This window comes from Mytilus galloprovincialis, chromosome 9 (genome assembly GCF_965363235.1).
Source record: "Mytilus galloprovincialis chromosome 9, xbMytGall1.hap1.1, whole genome shotgun sequence".
NCBI lineage: Eukaryota > Metazoa > Mollusca > Bivalvia > Mytilida > Mytilidae > Mytilus > Mytilus galloprovincialis.
Window position 1 is genome coordinate 18,375,370 of NC_134846.1, and position 17,293 is coordinate 18,392,662.

Below are 17,293 nucleotides of genomic sequence, written 5' to 3' on the forward strand. Positions count from 1 at the left end.
TCTTTTAACTGAAATACATATATCTGACTGTTTAAAACAATCAAACTATTATTAAAACTCAATTTTGACATAGTTGAATGTGTTCTCTTAAAAGAATAGCATACATTTTACCTATCAAATTAGGCTGAAATCAAGGAAATTGGATACAAATATATTGTGGTAATGTCTACGGACAAGACAATTTCAGTTAAAAAAAAATCTGTTAGAATTAATTGTGACTATATTCATGTTGAAAATACTGAGTTTTAATTTGAATAGATAACTTTTATCACCTATAAATAAGATTTAAGTTCCATAGCAGACAAATAATTGAATTTAATACTTGTTATGTACAAGTGTCTTGTCCGTAGACACTTCCTCATCTGCTGTTAATACTGAAATGCAAAAGATAAAGTTAGAGAGAGAGAAATACTTTTTCTTCATTTGATTTAGTTAATCTTTTAAGGTATGCATCAACTGGAATAAACAATATTGAAGTAAAATAAGGTATGCTTTTTATGACTGATAATCTGACACTTTTTAAAATCCACTCCCGTAAAGTCATTTTACAAAAATTGAGAACACTTAAATTACCATTCATTTATTAAAAATAAGATATTTCTAAGTTTAAACAACACATAGGACTAATTAAGACCCACAAAGCCAAGCAATATTGATAAAAAGACATGTCTACGGACAAGACATGTGTCTACGGACAAGACATTCTGACATATTTTTGAATTTTTTCCTCTATTAATAGATGGTAGAAAAAAATGTTAGTAGTGTTTTCATATCTACAAAAGAACAGGAACTTAGCAATGCAACATAAATGTAATTATGCTTCCAGTTTACTAGGGAATGCATGTCTACGGACAAGACATTTTTTCACTTTATTTGTATATCCAACTTTGATGGCATATATCTCCAGCTAGGGTACTGCAATTTTGATAAATGAGGTAGTTTCTGATAATGTATATACTAGAAGAGAAAATAAAAGACATAATAGCATAAATTTAATTTATTTTTCTCTTTTATCACTACACTGAGCAAGCTAAAAACAAAAGTACAAAATTGCATAACGAGCGCATAGTATTCAACTTTTTATCATAACTTTGTAACCACTGAAGATTTTTTGTTGCAACAACCAGTAAAAGAAAGAAGAATAAATTGTCTATAACAATGAACCAATAATGTAGTTCAAATTAAGTTCAATTATTAACTATCAATTGATAAAAAAAGGTAAATTTTAAATGAAACAACATAACGTGTAATTTTGCCCATTTTCAGCGTGTATTTTAGTGTTTTTTTTCAAAACGGTAACACCTATACATGATATTTGATATTCATTGTGAAGCCCTACATTCTCTTCTTCAGTTCAAAGATGTATTACTTATGTAAAGTTTATCTTCTTGTCTTTACAAGCCTATAACATAGACCCAATATGAAATGCACATCTGATCTTGGCTAGGCCGTATGTCAATGTTGAGATACTTAATTAATTGGCAATTTTCAATGGTAACTTAGCTTTTCTGCTGAACTAAGTTGATAATGTCTACTTGTAATAGACCAATGATATTTTTATCTTGCAGTTGCATAACTTTCAGTACATGAAAGTTTATCGACCATTTTGAGGCCTTGTCTCCTAGGACATTGTCCAGTAACTTTGAATTAATTGCCAATTTTTCAAATGTTATGTTTTTCTGCTTAAGGAACTAATTGATATGTCATTTAAAATTGCATTACTAACAGTACATATTAGTTTGACGACTATTTTGATGCCCTGTCCCCTAGGACTGGTGACTTTAAATGATTTACTAAATGTTAAGTTTCTTCTGTAGTTAAATTGATAGTTACTATTTAAACATAGATCATAGATGTTTACTTTTGAATTACATTATTGTCTGTACATCTCAGTTTATACGCCTATTTCAGATAAATAAAAGGCAACAGTAGTTTACTGCTGTTCGAAATTCATAAATAGAAAGAGAAAAAAAAAAATCGGTTTACAAACAAAATATCAAATGATGCTTAACTTCGAGGAAAATGGAAACACATACATTTTGATAATGTCTACGGACAAGACATTTTATTGATATTCAATTAAATGCTTTCAAAGATGATTGTTAAAGTTAAGATTAAAATTTACTATTTAAATTTTAAGCTGTGTTTTTTAAATTTTGGAAAATACAAAAATGTACCCATAATTCTTTACATATCTCAATAATTTATTGATTAAGCCAAACTGAAGACACATTCTTTTAACTGAAATACATATATCTGACTGTTTAAAACAATCAAACGATTATTAAAACTCAATTTTGACATCGTTGAATGTGTTCTCTTAAAAGAATAGCATACATTTTACCTATCAAATTAGGCTGAAATCAAGGAAATTGGATACAAATATATTGTGGTAATGTCTACGGACAAGACAATTTCAGTTAAAAAAAAATCTGTTAGAATTAATTGTGACTATATTCATGTTGAAAATACTGAGTTTTGATTTGAATAGATAACTTTTATCACCTATAAATAAGATTTAAGTTCCATAGCAGACAAATAATTGAATTTAATACTTGTTATGTACAAGTGTCTTGTCCGTAGACACTTCCTCATCTGCTGTTAATACTGAAATGCAAAAGATAAAGTTAGAGAGAGAGAAATACTTTTTCTTCATTTGATTTAGTTAATCTTTTAAGGTATGCATCAACTGGAATAAACAATATTGAAGTAAAATAAGGTATGCTTTTTATGACTGATAATCTGACACTTTTTAAAATCCACTCCCGTAAAGTCATTTTACAAAAATTGAGAACACTTAAATTACCATTCATTTATTAAAAATAAGATATTTCTAAGTTTAAACAACACATAGGACTAATTAAGACCCACAAAGCCAAGCAATATTGATAAAAAGACATGTCTACGGACAAGACATGTGTCTACGGACAAGACATTCTGACATATTTTTGAATTTTTTCCTCTATTAATAGATGGTAGAAAAAAATGTTAGTAGTGTTTTCATATCTACAAAAGAACAGGAACTTAGCAATGCAACATAAATGTAATTATGCTTCCAGTTTACTAGGGAATGCATGTCTACGGACAAGACATTTTTTCACTTTATTTGTATATCCAACTTTGATGGCATATATCTCCAGCTAGGGTACTGCAATTTTGATAAATGAGGTAGTTTCTGATAATGTATATACTAGAAGAGAAAATAAAAGACATAATAGCATAAATTTAATTTATTTTTCTCTTTTATCACTACACTGAGCAAGCTAAAAACAAAAGTACAAAATTGCATAACGAGCGCATAGTATTCAACTTTTTATCATAACTTTGTAACCACTGAAGATTTTTTGTTGCAACAACCAGTAAAAGAAAGAAGAATAAATTGTCTATAACAGTGAACCAATAATGTAGTTCAAATTAAGTTCAATTATTAACTATCAATTGATAAAAAAAGGTAAATTTTAAATGAAACAACATAACGTGTAATTTTGCCCATTTTCAGCGTGTATTTTAGTGTTTTTTTTCAAAACGGTAACACCTATACATGATATTTGATATTCATTGTGAAGCCCTACATTCTCTTCTTCAGTTCAAAGATGTATTACTTATGTAAAGTTTATCTTCTTGTCTTTACAAGCCTATAACATAGACCCAATATGAAATGCACATCTGATCTTGGCTAGGCCGTATGTCAATGTTGAGATACTTAATTAATTGGCAATTTTCAATGGTAACTTAGCTTTTCTGCTGAACTAAGTTGATAATGTCTACTTGTAATAGACCAATGATATTTTTATCTTGCAGTTGCATAACTTTCAGTACATGAAAGTTTATCGACCATTTTGAGGCCTTGTCTCCTAGGACATTGTCCAGTAACTTTGAATTAATTGCCAATTTTTCAAATGTTATGTTTTTCTGCTTAAGGAACTAATTGATATGTCATTTAAAATTGCATTACTAACAGTACATATTAGTTTGACGACTATTTTGATGCCCTGTCCCCTAGGACTGGTGACTTTAAATGATTTACTAAATGTTAAGTTTCTTCTGTAGTTAAATTGATAGTTACTATTTAAACATAGATCATAGATGTTTACTTTTGAATTACATTATTGTCTGTACATCTCAGTTTATACGCCTATTTCAGATAAATAAAAGGCAACAGTAGTTTACTGCTGTTCGAAATTCATAAATAGAAAGAGAAAAAAAAAATCGGTTTACAAACAAAAACTGAGGGAAAGACATCAAAAATAAGAGGAGAACTAGGACACAACAGAAACACAACATTAAAATGTAACACATACAGAAACGAACTATAATATAACAATGGCCTTTTTCCTGACTTGGTGCAGGACACCTGCCCACCAGAATATGGTCCAGCGATTTTGAATTGATAAGTAATGTTTATGCGTATTAAATTATAAGCCTGGTACCTTTGATGACTATTTACAAACTTAAAATCGAGGGAAACACATCTTCTATAAGAGGAAAACAAACAACAGAAAAACTGAAGTCAAATCTGAAGTCAACACAAACAAAAAAACAGTCATTTATGTAATGGGTCTTCAACAATGTTTTACAACAGATTAATGTATAGATGTCTGACACTGCATCTGTTTGAGGGTCTGACACATGAAGTACAATTTCACCATACAATACATTTAGTTTAAACATTTTAATCACATGAACAAGCGTTTGGTAAGGCACAAGTCGACTATAGAAGTAGGATACATTATTAAGGCACATGTGTCCTTTTCAACATTATTTTGCACCTCTTATGACATAAAAAATAAGGTTGTTATAACTTCATCATTGTATCAAAACATCCCTACATTTGGAGAATCATTGATTTAAATATAAGTTCTAATGTGTAAACACTGCATGGGCTATTTCAGTGATTTATATGTGGTCAGTTCACTCAGTTGCTATAGTTGTGGGAACCATGCTTTAACTTATGCTGTACGTGTTTTAATCTACTGAAGCAGATAGCAGCACAATTTCTGTGGAAGTGTGGAGCCACATACGTTTCTTCTATTTTAATGGATGCAGTATATGCTTGATTACATTATCATGGTATTAAACAAAAGAGTTTACTTCTCTTGAACTGAATTCAATGTGCGTATTGTTATGCGTTTACTTTTCCACATTGGCTAGAGGTATAGGGGAGGGTTGGTTCTCATAAACATGTTTAGCCCCGTAAGTCTATTTTCAACGGCAAACTTAAATGCCTTTATTGCATAAAATTTGAATCAATAGATATAATTTAATCACTGAGAGCTATATCAAGTCGAACTGATAAATATCTTTAAGTGTTTAGCCTTGAACTTGATCATGTATTAACATGTCCTAATTCTCTTCCTAGTTGTCAACATTTAAGAAAAAGTGAAGGAAAAAAAAACTTTGCCAACAACTGAGGTGGTTTCGACTAAACAGGTATATATGATTATATGTATTAAAGATTTAACTTAAAGCTTTTTTTGTTTGCCTAAGCACATGTTGAACTTATAAATAATGGGTGGCCTTTGATTAAGTTTCTTTGGGGATAATTTCCAATCTTGTTTTTTATAGAGCTATACGTTGATCTGCTTTATTTTGGAATACATTCTTGATATTTTAATTCTTTCATGTGCTTAAATTGACATAAATAAATAAATGGATAAAATAGGTTAATAGAGCTCCTAGGACAAAACTACCACAGTCCTTGATCAGCTAACACGACTAAAGGGGGATTTAACTAATAAATATGAAACCAAAGCATGTAGAACACGTTGGGGTAAAAATGATCATCAGATCAAAATCTATCTGCTATGGAATTTTCAGACACCCCGTTGTTGAGTTGCTTCCCCCGAATTTATATTTCAAGAGAATATTGAAGTTTTTGGTAAATATCTTCAATATTGATATAAATAGAGATAAACTGTAAACAGCAATAATGTACAGCAAGGTAAGATCTTCAAATAAGTCAAACAGACCAAAACGGTGAACTGACCCTAAGTAGTTATTGCTCTTTATGGTCAATTTTTAATTACTTTCGTAAAATGTTGTTATCTTTTACAATTTTTTTCTGATACTACAGAGACAAATAGAATCAAACTTGGCCACAATCATCAGTTGTGTATCTAGTTAAAGAACATAAGGATAACATGCAGTTGATAGCTAACATCTCTGACTCTAAAGCATTTGCAGCAAATCTGACAGTGGTAAAATATTTACCAGGTTAAGTTCTATATGTCCTGATGTTAGGTTGTGCCCCTGAATTGGTAGTTTTAAGAAAACTTTGTAGTTTTCGGTTATTATCATGAATATAATTATAGATAAGATAAACTAGTACTGTAAACAGCAATAATGTTTAGCAAAGTAAAATCTATAAATAAATAAGCATGAACAAAATTGTCAAGTCAATTGGTCCCCTATTAAAGGAGTAATTGTCCTTTAGAGTTGACACTTTTTTTTCGTCAATTTTTGTAATCTATCACAAAATATACTCTGAATCTACATACTGGGCCAAATAGAATCAATCTTAACTATAAGAACATTCAGTTTTTAAAATGTATCCGATGACCCCAGCCTGCCAACAAAGATGGCCGACGTGGCTAAAAATAGAACATAATGGGTTAATTTCAAGTAGGTTTGTCTATCATTCTAACTGTTATAAATAGAGGACATCTGAAATGGGTATAACTGTTCAAAATTTTGAGCTGTTACGATTCTCCATAATCATCAAAACTGTAAGACGATTTCCTGTTGGAGTTATTGCCCTTAAATGACAAATTTTACCACTTTTTTTTTTTGGAGTTTTGCTTATTATATTGAAAACTATAATAGATAGAGAGAAACTTTAAAATGTTAAAATGATCAATAGGACAAGTTCTGGAAAGAAGACATATGGTTGATATCGACGGTTGACTCCCAATAAGAGTGACAGACCTTTGATGACAATTTGTATAGTTTTTTTTTTGCGTTTTTGTCTTCTATCTTAAAATTTATAATAGAGAGAAGGAAACTTAAATATTAAAAATTAATCAGCAACATATATAAGATATTCATTTGAAACAAATTGCGAAAATTGTCTGACGACTCTCTATTCGGTTATTGCCCTGCCCTTTAAATGACGATTTTTAACATTTTGTTTTCGATTTGCGTTCGGAGCAAAAGCCAAATAAGATAGAGAGAAACTAGACAAAGAGTACAAAGATCAGCAAAATAAGATAAAAAAAAAACCGAGATTTTTGTCATTAATTTATTTCTTTTAGTCTTCAATGTTGAAGAGTGACCTTTTTAGCTCACCTGGCCCGAAGGGCCAAGTGAGCTTTTCTCATCACTTGTCGTCCGTCGTCGTTAACATTTTCCATTTGAACTTCTTCTAGAGAACCACTGAATGGAATGAAACCAAACATGGCATGAATGTTCCTTATGAGGTGCTGATTAAATGTTGTTACTTTGTAGCCGATCCATCATTCAAGATGGCCGCCAGCGGGGGACTTAGTTTAACATAGGACCCTATGGGAAATACATACAAATGACTTCTTTTAGAGAACCACAGAATGGAATGAAACCAAACAAAGCATGAATGTTCCTTATGAGGTGCTGACCAAGTGTTGTTACTTTGTAGGCGATCCATTATCCAAGATGGCCGCCAGCAGGGGACTTCAATAGTTTAACATAGGACCCTATGGGAAATGCATACAAATGACTTCTTTTAGAAAGCAAATGAATGGAATAAAAACCACACATAGCATGAATGTTCCTTATGAGGTGCTGACCAAGTGTTGTTACTTTGTAGCCGATCCATCATCCAAGATGGCCGCCAGCGGGGGACTTAGTTTAACATAGGACCCTACGGGAATTTCATACAAATGCCTTCTTTTAGAGAAACACTGAATGGAATAAAACCAAACATAGCATGAATGTTCCTTATGAGGTGCTGACCAAGTGTTGTTACTTTGTAGCCGATCCATCATCTAAGATGGCCACCAGCGGGGGACTTAGTTTAACATAGGACCCTACGGGAATTTCATACAAATGCCTTCTTTTAGAGAAACACTGAATGGAATAAAACCAAACAGCATGAATGTTCCTTATGAGGTGCTGACCAAGTGTTGTTACTTTTTAGCCAATCCATCATCCAAGATGACCACCAACGGGGGACTTAGTTTAACATAGGACCCTATGGAAAATACATACAAATTTCTTCTTTTAGCGAACCATTGAATTGATTGAAACCAAACATGTTTGTTCCTTTCCCTTTGAGGTGCTGGCCAAGTGTTGTTACTTTGTAGCCAAATTTTATCTTTTTCATATAATTTCAAAACCCCAAGAAAAGTCAGGTGAGCGATATATATACAGGCTTGATAGTCTTTAGTTTAAATATGCATATAGCTAGACCAAGGTGAGCGACACAGGCTCTTTAAAGCCTCTAGCTTGATGTAATAAGAGAGCGAATTTCAGTGAAATTTATAAGTTCGATTTATTTAGCGCAACTGATTATAAGGACCTTAAAAGAAATAATTTACTAAAGTATCTTTGTCAATTGGTTCCTTAGACATGTTATAATTTTTTTTACAAAAAAAAAAAGAAGGAAAAAGCAGAATTATAGCTCATGACCTAGCATTACATATGATAATACTATGTGTATTAGTGAAGCACATTTTTTTCTCCATAATTAGTATCATAAAGATAATTATAATATCAATTCTTTATGATGTGTACCATCTATACTATTAAACGAGAAGACCTCATTTTGGGTGTCGCTTCTCCTCCTTCCACAATAAATTGATCATTGTGACTATATGTCCCATAGGTACCATGCATAGTCGCATTTGTCATCCATTCTTATGATTATTCAGTTTCGGTTATTTTGGGAGAAAAACGGAAAAAAAGAAGTCCGGATATGTGTCCGTCATTACTCCGGCTCTTATTCATAGACAACTTCCTCTTCCGTTTATATTTCCAGAAGTTTTGTAAATTACATTACATACCCTATATTATCATGTTTTATTTTAAGATTCATTGCCTGAATCGTTATATAAGAATGTTGTCCCAAGTGTAAGCAACGACCCAGGCTGTGTGAAAATAAAAACAATCATTTTTGTTATTCATTGTCCCAAGTGTTATTAGCAACGACCCAGGCTGTGTCATGGTGTGAAAATAAACACAATCATTTTTGTCATTCACTTATCGTCACTACTCTTCCGTTTATATTTCCAGAAATTTGGTAAATTACATTACATACCCTATATTATCTATACTATTAAACGAGAAGACCTCATTTTGTGTGTCGCTTCTCTTCTTTCCACAATAAATTAATCATCATGCTTCTATGTCCTATAGGTACATGGCATAGTCACATTTGTCATCCATTCATATGAATATTCAGATTGAGTTATTTTGGGAGAAAAACGAGAAAAAAAGCGTCCGGATATTATTCCGACATTGGACAAAATTTTAAGTCAGATTAGACTTCCGGTTTGCGTTTTCTTTATACTTTGAACATACATTTACTACGAATAAAGAGTATACTTTCTATCTGATATCATTTTCAAGTTAACTATCCATGGCGGTCACAGAGTTTATTAATTGAGAGAGTCTGTATAATATATCAATGACCGCTGGCCCGTGGATCGATCAGTAAAGTGAGAATTAAAAGTAAAAAAAACAAATACACTTTATCAAGTTATGGTAATGAATGTACATAATATACAGATATAAGCGCTAAAATTATCCATGTGTTATAAAAATTAATAGAAACAAAAGGGGAACTTTTTGGGGGGAAAGACGGAGCCGGGCTAGAAAAACAACTGTCATGTCCAAATGTACCTATGACTTTTGATACCTTTTCCGAAATTCATTACAAAAAATTATTGATTTCAATAAAAGAAGATGTGGTATGTTTGCCAAAGAGACAAAAATGACACAGAAATTAACAACTATAGGTCACCGTACGACCCTCAACAATGAGCAAAGCCCATAGCGCATAGTCAGCTATAAAAGGCCCCAAAATTACAGTGTAAAACAATTCAAACGAGAAAACTAACGGCCTTATTTATGTTCAAAATATGAACGAAAAACAAATATGTAATACATAAACAAACGACAACCATTATTTACAGGCTCCTTACTTGCATGTTCATAATATACCTAATATATGTTCACACTGTACTTAATAGAAAAAAAAAAAAAAAAATGGGAATTTTTTAAATAAAGAAGAAGGGATAAAAAAGATATTTTCCTGTCCCCAAGTACCTATTCCCGAAATTTTCAAGTCATTAAATCTTCCTACAAAACTTTACATACTTTCAACCACGCTCTGAATGCCCGCGATTTCGCGGGTGTGTTCTAGTACTAATTAAGCTAGATAATTGAAGGTATTTGGATCTCAATGAGACAGCAAACCAACCGTTCAAAACAATAAATCATAGGGGTTGGAATAATATCTTCAACAGCAACAAGTCAGTGACTCATTTCCTAAAAAAAACTCACGACAAAAAATACTAGTAAGTCATGAACATTTCAGTCGAAATGACGATCATTTTTTGCTGTAAGATTATTTTTTTTAATAAGACGTAATATAATTTGTTGATTATTATACCATAAAATTGAGAATAGAAATGGGGAATGTGTCAAAAAGACACCAACCCGACCATACAACAGACAACAGCAGAAGGTCACCAATAGGTCTTCAATGCAGCGAGAAACTCCCGCACCTGTAGGCGTCCTTCAGCTGGCCCCTAAACATATTTATACTATTTCAGTGATAATGGACGTCATACTAAACTCCGAATTATACACAAGAAACTAAAATTAAAAATGATACAAGACTAACAAAGGCCAGAGGCTCCTGACTTGGAACAGGCACAAAAATCCGGCCAGGTTAAACCATGTATGCAGTATATTGGGTACACATTAATTTAAGGGAGCTACCATTTGATTTTTATGGGGGGGGGGGGGGGGGGGCTAGGATGAAAAATTGTGTCCTGCCTTTTTTTTTATTTGTAATCTCTGTCCTGCCTTTTTATTTTTCAGTCTATTCGGTCCTGCCTTTTTTTTCTTAGCTTATCCTGACTTTTTTACAACAATTGTCATCCTGCCTTTTTTTTTTGCCCAGTTACTCATCCTGCCTTTTTTTTTAACTCAAAATCCTGTCCTGCCTTTTTTTTCAAATTTCATCCTAGCCCCCCCCATAAAAATCAAATGGTAGCTCCCTAACACCGAACATCAATGAACTCCCATCCAAATCGAGTCTTTGTTCGCCTGTAAAAGAATCAACTATACATGAAATTATTTTAAACATTTGACAAGCTGGTTATGTCTATGTTTAGGTCATGTCATCTGTACCAAGTAACCCTGTACCATGTGGACCATGTAAACAGGAAAAGGTAAACACTAAAGCTAACATTTGGTGTTACAACTGTAATGAAGGACTGTGCTCAACATGTTCCGGTCATCACACAAAATTTGGATCAACTCGTGATCACAAGACTATCGATATTCAAACCTATAAAAGCTACAAACCATCCATTGGCGCAATCAAAACAAAGTGCGACCCCCATGATCAACAATTCAACTTGTTTTGTCCAAGCCATTTAATGCCTTGCTGTGATGAATGTATTTCTAATCTTCATGCAAAATGCACCGGGATAAAAAGTTTAACAAGTGTAGTGGAGAAAACCAAGATAGAACAATCGAAAGCATCCGTTGAAAAAGATATAAAGTCCCTTTTGCTCTTTTTGAATACAACAGCTGTCAACAGGACAAGCAACATTCAAAAAGGGGAACAACAATACAAACGCATAAAGAAATCAGTCGGTAAAATTCGGAAGGAAATCAATAAACATTTAGACTACCTAGAAAAGAAGCTATGCAAAGATGCAGATACTGTATGGAGTGAGGAGAAAGCAAAATTATCAGGTTTCAGTACTGAAATTGAAGAAAAAAAGAAGACTTTGATGGAAATACAAGAAGATTTGCATACAGTTAATGTTTATTCTTCAAAACTTCAATCATTTCTATGGATGCACCAGATTGAACAAACAGTGCACCAATGTCAACGATATGTTGAAGATATGGAAACCGTGAACTATGAGATATCCAGTGATGTAGACATCAAAATAGAGCAAAATGAACAGCTAGAAAAGATACTCAGTCAGCTAAAATCATTAAAGTCCTTTGGAGAAGTGAAGGTTGTTAGAAGTCGTATAACAATGAACAGACAAACAAGTGTAAGAAGGGAAGCACAAGTAGAACTGCAAGGACAACCAAACATACACAACATGACAATGAATATTGAGACAAAGATTAATATCAACTTAGGAAAGGAAATCAGTGACATGATTTGTCTGTTGGATGGAAGAGTTATAGTAGTGGAGTGTTGGGGTAAAGTTAACCTATATGCTTCGGATGGCAAATTTCAGAAACAGTTACCTATATCTGATGAAGCTTTGAGTGTTACACAGATCAATCAAGATACTATTGCCATATCTGATCCTGAGGAGAGAGCTATTAAGATCTACAATATGAAGAATGAAATTGTATCCAAAGTAATATCATTAGGCAAATCCTGCTATAGTTTATCATACTCCAACAGTTTACTTGCTGTAGGTTTGAGTTATGATGAAATCCGTATTTTAGACTTGGAAGGAAACACAGTGACATCAATACAAGTTAGAAGTAGATCTGGCCTCAATGCTTTTGTTTACTATAACGACAAAGTAATCTTTTGTGACTATAATGGAAAGGCAGTATACTGTGTAGATACGTCAGGTGAACAGATCTGGCAATATAATCAAGATTTAGAAGGACCATGTGCACTGTGTACAGATATTTATGGTAACATTATTGTAGCAGATTTTTTCTCTAATAGAATAATAGTAATATCAAAAGATGGACACGACAGTACTGTACTTATCAGCAAAGAAGATGGACTGAAGGTTACAAAATATATTTGTTATAATAATAATTCCGGTTTTATTTGTGACCGTCTAGGAACAAACTTGACAAAATTCAATATATCTTACAAACAAAAATAAGATCGGAAATTCTATTATAAATGATATAACTTTTCAGTGAAACTACAGGACAAAGCATCTGTAGGTGAATATAAAGTACAGATAATTATTATCAAGGAAGACATTGTAGTAGATTGAACTAACACACTTTAGAAATTTACGAACAACAAATTGTAAAGATGTTTGAATGATTTAAAATAACATCATTGTATATCATCATTGATAACTTTCATTTTATGTAAATAACTGTACAAATTGTAAAATGAATGTATCATTTACGGATATATTAGCAAATTGAAATATATTTACTGAAATCATGAAAAGCCGTTATCATAATGATCATTTGGTTGTTTATTTCATATTCATTAAACATGAGTTAAATGAAAAAACAAAATCGTAAAATATTAACAGATTATCACATAGTTAAACCAAGGAGGTTATATTAGAAGGAGAGTGAACACTCTGCTTGATACAAAATTAACATCCCCAGGATGGTAGTTCGATAAGAGAAAAATGATAAAATTATAAAGAAACCGACATGTTTATAAATCACCCACTTGACATGGCCCTCTGATGTACCGGGCTGTTACCGCGAGTAGTTCGGGCTATTAGATAAATCGCATATGTCACGTGATTGTTATCAGTGACTGGGTGTTAGAATGGAAGCCAAAGTACTGTAGGACTGCATGAACAATCCAATATTTATCAGAGGTACCAGAATTATAATTTAGTACGCCAGACGCGCGTTTCGTCTACATAAGACTCATCAGTGACGCTCATATCAAAATATTTATAATAAGTAGTAGTACAAAGTTAAAGAGCATTGAAAATCAAAAAGTTTTGTAAAAAGGAAATTTATAAAAATGACCACATTATTGATATTCATGTCAACACCGAAGTGTTGTTTTCGCATTTTAACTTTAGTTAAAGAAAATAGAAATCTATGAAATTTTGACACAAGGTTTATGACCACAAAAGGAAGGTTGGGATTGATTTTTGGAGTTTTGGTTCCAACAGTTTAGGAATAAGGGGTCCAAAAAGGGCCCAAATAAACATTATGCTTGGTTTTCGCACAATAACTTTAGTATAAGAAAATAGAAATCAATGAAATTTAAACACAAGGTTTATGACCACAAAAGGAAGGTTTGGATTGATTTTGGGAGTTGAGGTCCAAACAGTTTAGGAATTAGGGGCCAAAAAGGGTCCCAAATAAGCATTTTTTCTTGGTTTTCGCACAATAACTTTAGTATAAGTAAATAGAAATCTGTGAAATTTAAACACTAGGTTTATGACCATAAAAGGAAGGTTGGGATTGATTTTGGGAGTTTTGGTCCCAACCGTTTAGGAAAAGGAGCCCAAAGGGTCCAAAATTAAACTGTGTTTGATATCATCAAAAATTGAATAATTGGGGTTCTTTGATATGCCGAATCTAACTGTGTATGTAAATTCTTAATTTTTGGTCCCGTTTTCAAATTGGTCTGGATCTACATTAAGGTCCAAAACTTAGTTTGATTTTAACAAAAATTGAATCCTTGGGGTTCTTTGATATGCTGAATTTAAAAAAGTACTTAGATTTTTGATTATTGGCCCAGTTTTCAAGTTGGTCAAAATCGGGGTCCAAAATTAAACTTTCTTTGAATTCATAAAAAATTGAATAATTGGGGTTCTTTGATATGGTAAATCTAGCTGTGTATGTAGATTCCTAATTTTTGGTCCCGTTTTCAAATTGGTCTACTTTAAAGTCCAAAGGGTTCAAATTAAACTAAGTTTGATTTTAACCAAAAAATTGAATTCTTGGGCTTTTTTGATATGCTGAATCTAAACATGTACTTAGATTTTTGATTATGGGCCCAGTTTTCAAGTTGGTCCAAATCAGGATTCAAAATTATTATAGTAAGTATCAAGTTGTGCAATAGCAAGAAATTTTCAATTGCACAGTATTCAGCAATAGCAAGAAATCTTCAATTGCACAGTATTGTGCAATAGCAAGAAATTTTCAATTGCACAGTATTGCGCAATAGCAAGAAATCTTCAATTGCACAGTATTGTGCAATAGCAAGTATTTTTAATTGCACAGTATTGCGCAATAGCAAGAAATATCTAATTGCACAATATTGCGCAATAGCAAGAAATTTTCAATTGGAGTTATCTTTCTTTGTCCAGAATAGTAGTTGAATCAACTGAAATCATTGTTTTATACAATATACAATGTATATTCACTTTTACTACCAACTGATTAATTAAAACAATCTTTTCACATCCTTGATAACAAGCACTTTTTTACATTTTAATAGTTTATGATGTATTTAAATGAGTAGTTATTGTTACAAACTCCATTAGAAATTTGAATTGAGATCAGTTTTGGAATAAGGGAAAGGGGGATGTGAAAAAAAATTGGGGGGGGGGGGGGGTCAATTTTTCTCATTTCAGATTTCATAAATAAAAAGAAAATTTCTTCAAACATTTTTTTGAGAGGACTAATATTCAACAGCATAGAGAATTGCTCAAAGGCAAAACAAAAAATTTAAGTTCATTAGACCACATTCATTCTGTGTCAGGAACCTATGCTGTGTCAACTATTTAAGCACAATCCAAATTTAGAGCTGAATCCAGGTTGAATGTTGTGTCCATACTTGCCCCAACCGTTCAGGGTTCAAGCTCTGCGGTCGTATAAAGCTGCGCCCTGCAGATCATCTGGTTCTTTGTTGAAATAGTTATTTGTTTTAATAATGATAATTATAACAGAATGTTGTAAATTACTGCTGTACATACATTTTTGACATGCTTACTTATCATGTTGTTTGTTTTGTTCAGACATGCAAGTGAGAGGTTTAGCGAGCTATTCAACCAGGTTAAATACACCATTTTCGACATAACAAATACGTGTACTAAGTCAGGAACATGACATGTTTTTTTCAGTCTTAGATGTGTTTGAGCCTTTGAATTTTCCTTGGATTTCGGTATTTTTGTTCCTAAAATATTTTTTTTTAAATAGAGGCCTGCTGACAAAACTATCTCCGTTTTTAAAGCTTAAGAAAGACTTTATTGTAACAAAGCAAAAACAATAAAATGCAACATTTTTATTCGGCTTTGAACGTTCCTGATGATTGCAAATTAAGACCAGATGCTCCGTAGGGCGTAGCTTTATACGACCGCAGAGGTTGAACCCTGAACGGTTGGGGCAAGTATGGACACAACATTCAAGCTGGATTCAGCTCTAAATTTGGATTGTGATTAAATAGTTGACACAGCATAGGTTTCTGACACAGAATGAATGTGTTCTAATGAACTTAAAATTTTTGTTTTCTCTTAGAGCAATTCACTATGCTGTTGAATATTAATCCTCTCAAAAAAATGTTTGAAGAAATTTTCTTTTTTATTTATGAAATTTCAAATGAGAAAAATTGAACCCAAATTTTTTTAATCACATCCCCCTTTCCCTTATTCCAAAACTAATCTCAATTAAAATTTCTAATGGAGTTTGCAACAATAACTACTCATTTAAATACATCATAAAATATTAAGATGTAAAAAAACTGCTTGTTATCACTGAATGGTAAAGATTATTTTAATTTATCAGTTGGTAGTAAAAAGTGAATATACATTGTATATTGTATATAACAAAGATTTAAGTTGATTCTGGACAAAGAAAGATAACTCCAATTAAAAAAAAATCTTGCTATTGCACAATATTTTGCAATTAGATATTTCTTGCTTACTATTCTGGACAAAGAAAGATAACTCTAATTAAAAAAAATTTGCTATTTCACAATATTGTGCAATTAGATATTTCTTGCCATTGCGCAATACTGTGCAATTGAAAAGACTTGCTATTGCACAATACTTAATATAATAATTTTAGATCCTGATTTGGACCAACTTGAAAACTGGGCCCATAATAAAAAAATCTAAGTACATTTTTGGATTCAGCATATCAAAGAACCCCAAGATTTCAATTTTTGTTAAAATCAGACTAAGTTTAATTTTGGACCCTTTGGACTTTAGTGTAGACCAATTTGAAAACAGGACCAAAAATGAAGAATCTACATACACAGTTAGATTTGGTATATCAAAGAACCCCATTTATTCAATTTTTGATGAAATCAAACAAAGTTTAATTTTGGACCCCGATTTGGACCAACTTGAAAACTGGGTCAATAATCAAGAATCTAAGTACATTTTTAGATTCAGCATATCAAAGAACCTAACTGATTCATTTTTTGTCAAAATCAAACTAAGTTTAATTTTGGACCCTTTGGACCTTAATGTAGACCAATTTGAAAACGGGACCA

The 17,293-nt window shown here is 32.1% G+C and overlaps 1 protein-coding gene across 1 annotated transcript; it reads left to right on the forward strand.

Annotated features, from left to right (window-relative positions):
• The first annotated feature begins 5,325 nt into the window (after positions 1–5,325).
• On the forward strand, positions 5,326–13,324 carry LOC143044550 (uncharacterized). Its single transcript, XM_076216613.1, has 2 exons — positions 5,326–5,430; positions 11,316–13,324. Exon 2 carries the CDS (start codon positions 11,319–11,321, stop codon positions 13,020–13,022), a length of 1,704 nt encoding a protein of 567 aa, XP_076072728.1. The 5' UTR covers positions 5,326–5,430; positions 11,316–11,318; the 3' UTR covers positions 13,023–13,324.
• Positions 13,325–17,293: the final 3,969 nt, after the last annotated feature.

Coding starts and splice junctions, on each gene's coding strand:
- LOC143044550 (XM_076216613.1), top strand. CDS start 11,319: ATGTCATCTGTACCAAGTAACCCTGTACCATGTGGACCATGTAAACAG.